Below are 14121 nucleotides of genomic sequence, written 5' to 3' on the forward strand. Positions count from 1 at the left end.
TAAACTGAACAGGGACTAATTTACAAAGGCCAGCAAACACGTATCAGATGGTAAAAAAATTTCAGGGACTATCAACCTTGGTTGGATTAGAATCAATGACTCAAGTGAAAGGCTCCAGATCCCGCTTCCATTGATTCCTTATATACATCTCAGTACAAATAAATGTAGCTTGCAAAGTTACATAGAAGTGTATAATTTGACGAGCTGTCCAGTTTTATAGTCTAACTTCAATTATCGAGGAACCATTAGCTAAATTCTCTGTGATCTTCTTTGTAGTATTGCACATGCTGTCAGCACATACTTCTTTATGGTATGGCATAAGTAGCCAACATTTTGATAACACCTGCCTTCAGTCTTTGCAGGTAGAAGACATCCCTTCTTTTTCCATCCATTTTATCCCATTTTATTGTAAATTCAGATCTCAACATTTGAGACAAAATTCCCTGTTAAGGTCCAATTCAGACTGGAAGCAGGTGCAGGTCTGGCTTTCACCCATTTATGCAAGTCTAAATTTGCCCCTAAATCTCTAATTACCTAGTCATAACAGGGTGAAGTAGGATAACACTGAAGCATCTTCCCCTTCGTCTCGGATTTTCAAACTTTAATCCTCATCGCTAAATTCCCTTGACTTTCTTTTAATGGATTTCTTTCAGTCCTTAATTTTTGTGACTTTACAGTTGTAAATTATTTTTATGCTGGTTTGACCTAGTGACTTCAAAGTGTGGTTACTGAAAACTCTTCAGATTAATAAATACATTTAATGAAAATTGAATGTTAAATGACTTAGAGAGAAAAATAAATTATGTCACTGAACTAATGCAACCATTAGTTCTTTCAAATAGCAGTACAATGTAGGAGTACTGTTTAGTACATTGGCAGCAGTGTCTGTGTCAGGCACTTTTCTTCTGTTATAAGTGACAATTACATATATTTGAATATAGCACCTTTTTATTCTAAAGGATTCCAAAGTGTAAACAATGTATAGACATAGATATGTGTTAAAATGTCACCCGCTGTTTAAATACCTATGCCGAATAGTGGCCCAGTGGGTGGTCCACTTCAGGTGTGCATGCACCTCTCGAACCCTTGATCAGAGATGTTCAGTTAGCAATGTCTGTTTGGCCCATGCATGCGCCCTGTGCCTCCTTGTGCCAGACATCAAGGCTATATATGGGTGCTCAGGCAAACTGCCCTCAGTTCCTTCTTAGCTGCCTCAGCCTGAGATGGAGCCTTAGCATGCACTCTGCCTTGAGTGTGCCTTGGCTTTTATAACTCTCTCAGAATACTTAGTTAGCGTAGTTAGTTTTAGGGTACGTCCATACTTACGGCCGGGTCGACGGGTAGCGTTCGACTTCTCGGAGTTCGAACTATCGCGTCTAATCTAGACGCGATAGTTCGAACTCCGAACGCGCTCCCGTCGACTCCGGAACTCCACCACCGCGAACGGCAGTGGCGGAGTCGACGGGGGAGCCGCGGACTTCGATCCTGTGGCATCTGGACAGGTAAGAAGTTCGAGCTAAGGTAGTTCGACTTCAGCTACGCTATTCGCGTAGCTGAAGTCGCATACCTTAGTTCGACCCCCCACCCTAGTGTAGACCAGGTCTTAGTGTTGTTATAGATAGTTAGTAGAGCTAAGTAGGGAGAGAATCATTTTCTCCTCTCTTTCACTACGGGGGATTTGTTTTTCCCAGCAGGCCATGCCTGACTCTCCAGGCTTCAAACACTGCCTCTCCTGCTGAGAGGCCTCTAAGTGCATTCGTTGCTTGGAGGAGTCTCACATCTCCCAGAAGTACAACTTCTGTTTAGCCATCAAGTCCAGAGTGAGGAAGAACAGGAAGGTTAAGCACTGGCTGTTTATTATGGAGCGCTTCCTGGTACCAGCATCTGAGCCAAGTCAGGAGACTCCCCCTGTACATCTGTCTCCAGATAGATCCAGCACCCTTTCTATCTCAGCGCAGCCTTCCCTTAACACCAGGGAGACTTGGGAAGTGTTAGGGAAAGTTTCCAAAAAAAGAGGAGCATAGACTCTCACCTTAAGGGGCAAGCTGTGAAAAATATCAGGTGTCTGACAAGATCCACAGTCTCTGAAGCCTCGACTTCTTGGCCTGGTGCCATTAAGTTGAAGGACTCCTCCTACAATATCAGTGGGACTGGGAAGTCCCACAGCTCCAATGGGACCTTGGTACCGTGTTCAAGCAAGGAGGGCAGCAATAGACATCCAGGACGGGCACCTTCATGTTCAGCCCAGCTGTTGATACCTACTCATTCAGAACTGAGCATGCAATGGTGCCAAATACAATTGGCATCAACTTTGATACACCCACCAATGGTACCATCGGCGTCAGTGACCATGGACTTGGATACCATGTTGGTACCAATCCCTTACTCGGTACCTCAAGAATTAAGATATACAAGGGACCTCTGGATAACAGATGAGCCAGAGTCCCCTCTCCTCATGGGTACTGAGTGTGTCTCGATAGAGAGACCTTGATCTCTGGATTACTGCCCTCCTGTACCACAGGACTCACCACCATTTTCTGTGGGGTCCCCCCTGCATTGGATGAGATAAAAGAAAATGAGGAAGACTGTCAGTCAGTCTCCTCTATTTATGTTCAGGGTTCTCTGACATACACCTCCAAGAACCCTTTGTCTGACAGTTACAGGAGGATCGTGCTTACTACCAAGGGTGGTGGAACTAACCCTTCATGCCACTAGCACTTCCATATGGGCTCCCCTATGGCTGCATTGGGACCCCAGGGACTGGTATCTTCTCATAGGGAGGCCAGAGTTGTTCAGCCCTACCCTCCTCTCCCCCTTCCCCCGCATGCACAGGAGGAACGTTTGAAGGGTGTCCTAGCCTCCTATTCCTCAAACACCTACCACTGCCCACCCTCCTTCCCCTCTGCTTCGGACTGTTCCTCAAGGGACGTTTGGGTGGAGAAGGAACTGAGGGCATTCACCCACATACCCCTATATAGTCTCGGTGTCCAACACAAGGAGGCATAAGATGCGTGCGCAGGCCGAACAGACGCAGCTAACTGAAAATCTCTGATCAAGGACTCAACAGGTGCCTGTGCACATGCAATGGAGCACCCATAGGGGGACACATCTTGAAGATCCACAGTTACTGCACCAGCTGAGTAATCTTCTTGATAGGCCTGAACAGCTTTTTAACAGTGTATATAGGTCAGGAAGCGAAGGATACCAAATGCATGGGGAAATGAGAGATGGACTGTAGCTATTCAAAAAGGCATTTGGCCAGGCTATAGGGTTAATATCCTGAGGTTGCAAAGCCTGCCCAGGATACTATGGTGATGGGACCAGATCATATCTACATAGTTAGCAATCTGACCTCTAATGATCAGGACTTCTGGTTTTCATCTTATGTGGAAAAAGATACCTTTGGTGGTGCAATACACTCTACAATTATATTGGATGATTGGTACAGTGTTGTCTCAGAGTGATATGTGCCACCTTTTGAATAGCCATAGTTTCTTCCTGCAGCAGCGTATGTTTGGCTAGGCCTAAGGCTGGATAACTAACAAAATCAACACATGAGCTACATAAGAATACATATAAGCAAGAAAATATAGACTATTTTTTCTCTCCTACAAAATGTCAGGGCATATGAGCTGGCAATGATAACCTGAGCCAGAAGCTTTTTTTTTTTTAATTTTTTGTTTTGTTTTTTTGGGGGTTGTTGGTTGGTTGCTTTAAAAAAAACAAAAACGCTGCATTTCAGAAATAACCCTGCTTTATAGGCACATATGTCACATTCCTTGAAGAGCAAGATACTGACCCCATGAAGTTAGAATTAGTAATTAAATGGTTCTCTCTTAGCAAGACGTGGTGGAAGCTGTGGAGTCTGGGGTTCTTGTGTGCAACAGAGGCCAGAATCGAAGTCTTTCCAAATGGAAAATGAAGCCATTATAATCTCTAATTTGCTGTGTAAGAGACCTGCATGCCCCAAGATGTTGCTGCAACAGAGGAGAGAAACAGAGACAGACTTTCTATCTGTATTTGTAGCAGAATTATTATATGTTTCACTAAAATTACACAATTGCTTAAGATGAAAACATTTGCCATCCGTGCTCAGCTGCAGAAAATTAGCAAGTAAATGTCTCAGATGCTTTTCAGCTCATAGGAATGAATGGAGCTTAGACTAATAAAAAGAATACATTTGGGATACATTCAGTTATTGTCAGAATCATATAGTATGTTGATTGATTAAACAACTGTGGACCACATTATGGTGATATTCTTTTGTGACTGTTAAATTCTTTGCAAAGTCTTTAACTCTCCTAGCTATGAAGCAACAAAGCTGTATTATTTTCAGGGATACAATCTATACATCAACACTGTCCCCATGCTTACTAAGCAGACACTGAATACAGCAGATATAAATTCAGAACTGATCTTTCTCTAAGCAGCATACACTGTGTTGTGATTAGGGTAGGAAAAATCTGAAAACTGTGATGTTTGGAGTGGAGGGGATTGTTCTCGGATAAATTGCTGGTGTTACTTACTCCAATCAGAAAGTGTTAATGGGTTTACTAATGTAAATCAACTGAAAACATTAATCATTCTGGTCAGTTGTTCAAACAAAGCAAACTCCTGCCCATAGTAGATGTTCAGATAGTTTAATGCTAGAATGTTGCAGTTAATTTTTGGATAATACATGAAGCTAATGTGTTGTTTTTTTCCCAAAACTGTTCCTTTTTTTCTCTGCTTCCTTCTAATCATGATGTTTTAATTACAAGTTTCACTCGTGATTAAAATTCTGTAGGGGGTTTCCCCCCTTACTCCCCACCTATGTTTTATTAACAGTAGCATGGTAGAGAGTTTGTGATTTAGGCTTTAAAAATATACATTTCCACTTAAATGATACACATAAGGAAAAAAATTTGCTGGTGTATGTTTATGTGCATACATGCCTTCTTAAACCAGTTATGTCTTCTTTCCCAGGTACTATGCACGTGTCGCTGGCTGAAGCCCTGGAGGTTCGGGGAGGGCCGCTGCAGGAAGAGGAAATATGGGCTGTATTGAATCAAAGTGCGGAAAGCCTTCAAGAGTTATTCAGAAAAGGTAATCTCTTGTGCCTTTGGAGTGGTAGCACATATGGTATTGGAGAAATGTTGAGAACAGGTTAAATATCTTTGCTTTAATGAAGTAAAAGCTTGAAGAAATGACAGTATGTTGGCTGCTGATCTGGAGCATCTGGAATGCTGTATAGTTCTTTAGGCACTAAACCACCCTGGGCAAACGTAAGGGCACGCTCTCTTCTCCCTGCAGCCACCCTCTTGCAAATTTTTTACAAATGTAAATTAGGCTCAAAGGTCAGACTTAAGCTGGTCTCTGAAAGAGTACTTGTACCAATGTGGAGAAGTTGTATTTACATGCAGGGCCGGTGCAACCCATTAGGTGACCTAGGCGGTTGCCTAGGGCGCTAGCATTTGGGGGGCGGCATTTTGGGTCCTTCAGCGGTGACCGCGACGGCTGGATCTTCAGCCGCCCCAGTCGTCGGCATTTAGGCGGCGGGACCTGGGGCAGGGGGGCATGGGGAGGGCCACCTGCAGCAAGTAAGGGGGGGCACATGCAGGGGAACCGCTCCCCGCCCCAGCTCACCTCTGCTCCGCCTCCTCCCCGGAGCATGCTGCCCTGCTCTGCATCTCTCCCTTCCAGGCTTGCCGCGCCAAACAGCTGATTGGCGCCACAAGCCTGGGAGGCGGGAGAAGTGGAGCGGCAATGGCGTGCTCGGGGAGGAGGCAGAGCAGAGGTGAGCTGGGGAGGGGAGCTGCCCCACGGCTTCCTGGGCTGAGGGGAGCTGCCGCGGGGGAGAGGGGCACCTCAGGGCAGAGAGGGGGGCGGAGAGCTGCCCTGGGGCTCGGGGGGTGGGAGCGCAATGTGGAGGTTTCGCCTAGGGTGTGAAACATCCTTGCACCTGCCCTGTTTACATGTGCTTTTTTTTTGTACATAAATGTGCACATACAGATATATGTGTCATTTTAGTCTGAGAAAATTGGACCCTACTTTGAAAATTACTTATTTTTGCAACTGTCACAAATCTGTGCATGGTAGGACACCCTCTTTTAGACTGCATGGGGTGGGTACACACGTGAGTCCAATTACTCCACCCCAACCCCAGTTGATACTGCAGGGCGTCTTTTTAGCAGGCTGGTGCTCACCTTCTGGCAGGGCCTCTTGACTATCTCATCCCCTTTCTGTGTCTCTGATGCCACTAAAGAGCCCTGTAGTCAGCAAAAGGGGTTAAACAAAACAAAAGTAAAGAAAACCTTCCCGCCAAGAGATGAGCGTCTCTTACTTCAGAGCAGTGATACTCAGACTGAGGCTTAGGAGCCACACGTGGCTCTTTAATGTGTCTCCTGTGGCTCTTTGCAGCACATGATATTAAAACACTGTGTGATTTAATCATTAACCAATCTAAGTTATTTACCAATCAGGATGCCTTTACTATGTTATTAACCAGTTGTAGAATACTTGGTCAGTCATTTTCCTGTGAGAATTACATGTAAATGAAACAATGAATTCACACTACTGTGATTCTTTTGGGTAATGTTAATTGCTAATTTGGCTCCTGAACCATTAAGGTGTGAGTATCACTGCTTCAGAGGGATTGTCAATGTCCTGGGAGTTCACTAGGCTCCAGTGCAAAGCCGCAGTTCTTTTTCCCCTTCCACTCAGGGGGTCTGCACCCACCTTCTAGGAGCGCTGAGGCTCTGTAAGCTGTCAGTCCTCTCTCCAGGGCTGGAGAAGCTCAGCAGCCTATTCCCTTCCCAAGGTTTCCCCCCATCTGAGTAGAGTTCCTTCTTTTTAACTGTTCCTCCAATCCTGGCATGATTTGTAGGTGCAGTGGGGCCCAGCCCAAAATAGCTCCGTAACACCTTCTGTTCTAGGGAAGGGTTTATTTACATGGTCACAGCTAGTTAATAAAGGCCCACTAAAATTTTGGTTTTTTTCAAGCATATAATTCCAAACTGTCACTTCATATTTTTTAACAGAAGTGTAAAATAAAACATAAGAATTGCCATATAGTATCAGACTCATGTTTTGTCTAGGCTGCTGGCTGCAACAATGGCCAGTACTGGTTGCTCAGATCATCTCACATTAGGGAGATGTGGGATTTTCCTGATCTCTGATATTTAGGGGTTGGTTTAAGCCCTGAAGCATGAGGTTTAATTTTCCTTCCAAAATTATTGTCAGTTAGGATAACTAGGGATATTATTGATATCCATGTAAATATCCGATTCTTTTTAATCTTGCTAAATTCTTGTCCTCATTGACTTTCTGTGGTAATGAGTTCTACAGTCTAATTATGCGTTGTGTCAAACATATTTCCCTTTATCGGTTTGAATCTGCCATCTTTTAATTTAAATGAATGTGTCCTTGTTCTTGTGTTACAAGGCAGGGAGGGCAGAAGTTTCGGTTCTACTTTCTTTATGCCATTCATTATTTTATATACTTTTATAATGCTTTCTTCCTGAGGCAAACTAGTGAATGCTTTTTCAGAAAGTGACTTGGACAAAAACAAATTGTGGGTCCGGTCTGATGACTAGTCCTGCTGGTTTCAATGGGGCTATTCATGTGAGTAAAGTTTTGTAGGATAAGGCCTTGTTGTAGCATTTTTTGGAAGGTTCAGATGAATCAGAAATTTCAGAGTTCAAAATGTGGGTCATCTATACTGGACAATAATTTTGTTTTAAAGGGTTACAAAGAAAGTTATGAAAAAACTTTTTCAGTTCACAAATGGGACAGCTTTTCAAATATATTTAAAGAACTGGAATAAATCTTTCAAACCCATTAGGCTTTTAATCTTGCAGTAAAATGAGGCTTGTTAGTCAATTCTTTTGAAGTACGTAATGGGCAATAATCAGAAGAAATTACTATGTAGTGACTCTAGGATTATTTTAAAACAAGCATGATTTTCATTTAAAGTGCTCCTATTAATTCCTACCACACAATTATTTTCAGAGGTAAAAATTGCCTGTGGAAAATATGATTTCAATTGAGTTCATCTGCTGTAATTGAGAGGAGATTTTCTGTTTGTTGTCCTAAAGCAGGGTTTTCCTTTCTAATTTTTTAATTTTTTTTAAAGACCACCACCAACAACCCAGCCTTATAATAAAAAGCACAGTCAAAGCTGATTAATCAATGCTTCGTTTATTTGTATGTCTGTACTTGAAAGGTTTAATTAGGAATGTAGCCTCTAGTACCGTGATACTCAGACCTCCGTGGTTCAGGAGCCAAATTAGCGATCACCATTACCCAAAAGAGCCACAGTAATTTGAATTCATTGTTTCATTTACTATAGTACTATTCATGTTTAAGCAGTATGAAGAGGAAAATATTTTCTTTTTAATGTATATTATTCTCACAGCAAACAAGTTAATAACTTAGTGCAAGAAATGAAAGGTATGGGAATGAAGTGGGTTGAAATCTACTGTCTGGCTCAAGAACAAAATTAATGGAGGAGAGTGGTTGGCGCCTTATGCTCCACAGGGAGTAAATAAGAAGAAGAAGAAGAAGTTGATAACTTAATTGATTAATAGCATAGTAAAAGCATCCTGATTTTTAATAACTTAGGGCATGTCTAAAATTACCTCCGGAGTGATCAATCCTGCGGGGGTCCATTTATCACGTTTAGTGAAGGCACGATAAATCAGTCACTGAGCGCTCTCCCGTCAACTCCGGTTCTCCGCCGGAGCAAGAAGCGCAGGTGGAGTCAAGGGGGGAGCATCAGCAGTCGACCTACAACAGTGAAGACACCGCGGTAAGTAGATCTAAGTACGTCGACTTCAGCTACATTATTCACGTAGCTGAAGTTGCGTAACTTAGATTGATTCCCCCCCCTCCTCCCAGTGTAGACCAGGCGTCAGATTAGTTAATAATTAAATCACAGTGTTTTAATATCTGTGTTTCAAAGAGCTGTAGGAGATGCATTAAACAACCACTTGTGGCTCGAGAGCAGCAGTCTGAGTATCACGGCTGTAGTTACTGTGAAGGATTTTACTAGCCCAGGTCCAACTGAGTATGTTGATTGGGGCTATTTTTTATATATATATTATCTTGATAACATAAAGGTTTAAGAAAAAACTACTCTCAACCTTCTGCCCTCACACACTAGCTGTTTTTGAGGGTTGTACATCTGTTATATTCTTCGGCGCCTCAGTTCTTCTCTTTGTGCTCCCCACAACCTCTGTACATGAGTGATCTTGAAATGCAACCTTTCAGCTCAGACCCCTTATGGCGTCCCATTGAATTTGAAGTTACTGTTATGTAACACACTGTGTTATCTGACATACTGTTGTTATTTCCTATTCTAAATAGATATTGTATATTCCATTTTTAATTATTACTGGAAATGCAGGGAGGTAGCTATTACTAGATATTGACTCTTCTATGGCAAATGCTGTGTGTGTGTGTGTGTGTGGTCTTGAGGTTTTTTGGTGGGCGAAGATTACAGAAAGTTGATATCATTCAGAAATACTTAGAAATGTTCTCTTTCCATACAGTGGTGATTATTAAGCTGACAAATCTATTTATAAAAAGCCTTATTTATAGCACCATGAGAGACACCTATCTTACACTTGAGATTGACCCCCAGTTGATTAAAAACATAGTTAATATAAATGAATGGGAACCAGCAGTAACCCCACAAGCATAACAAAAACCGAATAGAGTACTGTGCAGATAAAATGCACTCACCCCCACTAAATGCAACCTCTCAAACAGTATTTCCCACCCCAAAAGCTCCTTTAAAGAGATTAGCTGTGCAATGTGCCCTGAATGTCGGGAGATTTGAGCTAGCTAGGGGCTGGAGGGAGCACATTCTGAAGGAAAGGGACTCTCACAGATAATGCCTGCAACTATTCCCATGCTCTTATACCAAGAGAATTCCACCTCCAGAGACCGCAGCTGTGGCAATCAAACCATTTAGCTCTTTAGAGGTCAAAATCAACACCTGAAGTTTGACCTGAAACAAACCATTTCACGTCGTTTCAGCTCACTTTTTAAAATAAAATAAGTAAATAAAAAAGACTAGATTCACCCACTGGCCAGAGGAGGAGCTGGTGGTGCTGCTGCCCCATCACCACCATCCTTATAAGCTGTAGCCCGGCGGTTTGGCCACCCACCTGGGATGTAGGAGGCCCAGATTCAGTTCCCCCCTATGCCTGATATGGAAAGGGCATGTGAAATTTGTGCCATATTCGCACATCGTTTTGTGGTGACCAAAACTGCATTTTTCTGCAAATAAAAGATTTGTCCAAAAAATTTCACCCAGCTATAATGATCATGCAATGACATACAACCCTAAACTAACCAGGCTCCGAGGTTGACAATATTAGAGACACACTGTCATAGGTCGACCCTGCCTGGAGCTCCTTTCTGCAACATGACATATGAACCTGCCTCAGTTTCCGTCTTTTAGAGTCCCCAGAAATAGTCCGAATAGTCTTTCTGAGTACAAAGAGTGCTTGTGGGATTAATTTATTACAAAAGAAATCCCTGTGCACATAAACCATAATAAATCAAGTCCCCAAACCATGGTCCAGACAGTACATCCAGTAAAGCCACAGCATCCCTCTCCATGCCATAGCTATCTGGTATGGCCCTGTAGTCTCTCACCATGCTGCACTCCTAGCCTCAGTCCTCTCTGGCCCTCTACTTCAGCACTATAGCTCCAAGGCCAGCAGCCATCTCCCTCTACTTCTCTTAGCCTTCAGCTCTCTCTCACCTTCTCTGGCCAGGCCCTTTTCAGCCTCCCGGCACTGGCTTTGCATCAGGAAAGTCAGCCAAATAACCCCGCCACTGGATCCCTAGCTCTCAGCCCTTTTCAGCCTTCTGGCACTGGCTTTGGCTCATGAAAGACAGTAGGCCAGCCTCTCCGCTGGCTTCTGGATAATTCCTCCCTTTTTCCCGGGAGGATCTTCAGAAAGCTTTCTTCAGAGACCTCCTTCAGTCTCCTCTTTCCAAGTCTCTCTCCCGGCAAGGAAGATAAATCCAGTGATTCTTCCTGATCACCCCAGCTGCTGCCCTGCCTTCTTAATTGGTCAAACAGGATGTACCTCCTCTGGCACAGGGGAACTGGACCTTCTTCATTTACAGGAGCCAGACATCCTTAAGAGTAACATCTTTCAGTTATTTACCCTCAAATCACAAAACATCCCCTCTGTTTTACCTGGATTGAACCAGAAGCATGCCCCAATCTCATCCATGCTTGACTGTATTGTCAGAAGAGAGAGAAAAATCTAACAGCTGACTCTTATCAGAATACTGAAGATACCACAAGCCATGCTGCCTTTCACTCTTCTAACAGCTTTGGTGTGTAAATGTTGAACAAGGGAGAGGATAGAATAGAATCCGGCAGAGTTCCAAATGAGAATGTCATCGGGGTAGAAGCACTTTCCCAAACCCAACCTTTTGGGATTTCCATTAGTTCCCTCCAAGGTGCTCAGGCACACGAGCAATACCTCATAATCAATAGTGCCAAAGGCAGCCAATTATCGTCAGACGTTGAACAATCATTATCGTAACATGGCTTATTTCAGAAATTATTTTTTCCATGTAATGGAAGAAGATTGGCCAAAACAAACTACTACTATGAATTTGATAACTTCTTTACTTCCAAAAGTCATGACTGTTTTGAATGTAGCCTTCTGCATTTTTTATGTTTGAGCCCAGAACCTTACCTCCACTCAAGTTTTTAATTAAAAACAAAGATGAAATTACTTCTTATATTGTTTACCATAGATGGATTAATTACAGTGTGTATAATTCAATAGCCAGTATATATATATATGTGTGTATATATATATATATACACATGCACATTATTGTGCCTACTCTTATTTACAATTCTAGCAGATGACAGAATCATTAAATCCTAGAACCCTAGGGCTGGGAGCAGCCTTGAGAGTTCAACTAGTTCATTACCCCATCTCCCCACACTGGGGCAGGATTAAGTACACCTAGACCCTCCCTGATAGGTGTATATCTAACCTGTTCTTAAAACTTTCAGTGATGGGGCTCCACAACCTCCCTAGGTAACCTATTTCAGTGCTTAACTATCTTTGTAGTTAGAAAGCTTTTGCTAATACCTAACCTAAATCCCTTGCTACAAATTAAGCCTATTACTTCTTGTCCTACTCTCACTGGATATGGAGAACAATTGATCACCATCCCCTTTATAACACCCTTGTACGTTATTTGAAGACTATTACTATATCTTTAAATACGATGTCTTCTTATGTAGACTAAATGTGCCCAATTCTTTCAACCTTTCCTCATAAATCCTGTTTTCTAAACCTCTTGCTGCTCTCCTATGGCTGTCTCCATTTTCCAATTAAAGGCACTTTATAAATTGTTTCCATAGCTAATAAATAATGAAAAAATGGTTTGGAATGTCCTATCACTGAAAGACAAATTTTAAAAAATCAGCTCTGGACATTGAATTGGCTGCATGTTGTATGATAAGTTATTAAGTGGAGGAGAAGGTCAGGCAATCTGGTATTGCTAGTTAGAGTAGGGATAATATTTAGATTAATCTGTAGATAGATTTGAAAAAGCTGATCTTAGACCTCCTCCTACTTTAATTACCAGCAACAATAATGTTGTTGTTTAGAGGGTGTCTCAGCTGTTTCAGACATGCTGGATCTTGCACCCTGTACTCCATGAGGTCAGAAGTAACAAGGCTTTCAGGTGCAATATCTTTGGTGTGTGTCTGTAGAAATGAAAAGAGCATGTCATGTTTTTTTATTGCCAAGAAAAAATAAACCAGGAATCACCTGCTTCAACTAGATAATTTGTGAATAATCACCAAAGCTTAAAGGTAGAAAGGACCTAATATGTCACCTGGTCCAATCCTATATCAAGGTTTGTATGGTGGGGACAGAAAAACATGTGGACCAGGTGCAAAAAATGGGGAGCTGAGGTGAAACAGACAACCAGTAGGACCAGGCAAAGTCGAATGAGTTAAAAATAATACCAGAGTGGAGAGACCAGGCCAGCTTGTGAATTGTGGCTATATGGAAGAAAGAGCATGTACGTGCATGCATTGCAATATTACAAAACATTGGTGGTCGGGGAAGTAGTAATTATGTTTTTCTAGGACCTGAAACTCTAGCTGAAGTTGTAGTCATAATATTAAAACTAGTAGCAGACCCCTAATAAAAAAAAAATCTCCTTCCCTGTCTCTCCACTACTCTGAGAAGGGAGTTAACTGCAACAGGTCACAGCGTATGCTCCCGCCTTGTGCTGTTGTAACTATGTTGCTGCTGTGTTGGGGGTACAGAGACAGGAATCTCCCTGCCCCTCTCCTTTCCCATCCACCTGAAAAAGGAGAGGATGTAGTAGTTCTGCAGAGCCTGTTTCTGTCTATGCACAGGAAATGGTGGTATAGTGCACCATCTACTCCCGTCTGCTGGATTGCAGAATGGGACATAATCTGGCCCTGTCTAAAGACTTGTTGGGCACCTACCTGACCTCCCACAACCTGGCCTTGGCATACCCTTAAAAAACTGTGACATCCATAAAACAGGGGATTGAGAAAGATGAGTATTGTGAAACTGTTACATGGAGAGGCTTTTCTCTATTTTTACTATTTGCTAATGGTCACACAGACAAAGGTGGGGACGGGTGAAACAAAATGAAATTGTGTCTGATAAAATTTATAGTCATAAAGGAGACACTTTATGGAGGGATTGAAGTGTGTGTGTGTGTGTGTGTGTGTGTGTGAGAGAGAGAGAGATAGATAGAGAGAGAACCTTGCATTTGTATTGCATACTGTTTACCTGAATTATCTCCGTGTTTTTATTGCCTTTAAAACCAGTTCTCTCTCTCTTTTTTTAAACTGGACTACACTGTTTATCTGTCTTCTGGCAGTGCTTAATAAACTCTGCTCTCACAAGTGTTTTGTTACTAAGCTGCATAGTTCCGGAATTAGCTCAGAAGGCTGGCAACTATAGCTCAGCAAAGACCAGTGGACACATAACTGATCAGAAGCCATACCAAAAATTCCAGTGGTTTTGAAAGGAGGATTTGGAGATGGTTTTTGTAAAGATTATTCCTGTATTTTGGTTAGAAGAAAGGGACCTCTCAGAGGAT

At 42.5% G+C, this 14121-nt stretch overlaps 1 protein-coding gene across 4 annotated transcripts in view; it reads left to right on the forward strand.

Moving 5' to 3' along the window:
- Positions 1 to 14121, forward strand: part of PTPN13 (protein tyrosine phosphatase non-receptor type 13) — a 211006-nt gene that overhangs the window by 60140 nt on the left and 136745 nt on the right. For all 4 annotated transcript variants that reach the window (XM_039539642.1, XM_039539644.1, XM_039539645.1 and 1 more), the window contains one exon: positions 4966 to 5085. In XM_039539642.1, the coding sequence (XP_039395576.1) occupies positions 4971 to 5085 (115 nt within the window). In that variant the 5' untranslated portion in view covers positions 4966 to 4970. The remainder of the gene's footprint in view (positions 1 to 4965; positions 5086 to 14121) is intronic.

The sequence above is a fragment of the Mauremys reevesii genome, linkage group 5, assembly GCF_016161935.1.
Source record: "Mauremys reevesii isolate NIE-2019 linkage group 5, ASM1616193v1, whole genome shotgun sequence".
Taxonomy (NCBI): domain Eukaryota; kingdom Metazoa; phylum Chordata; order Testudines; family Geoemydidae; genus Mauremys; species Mauremys reevesii.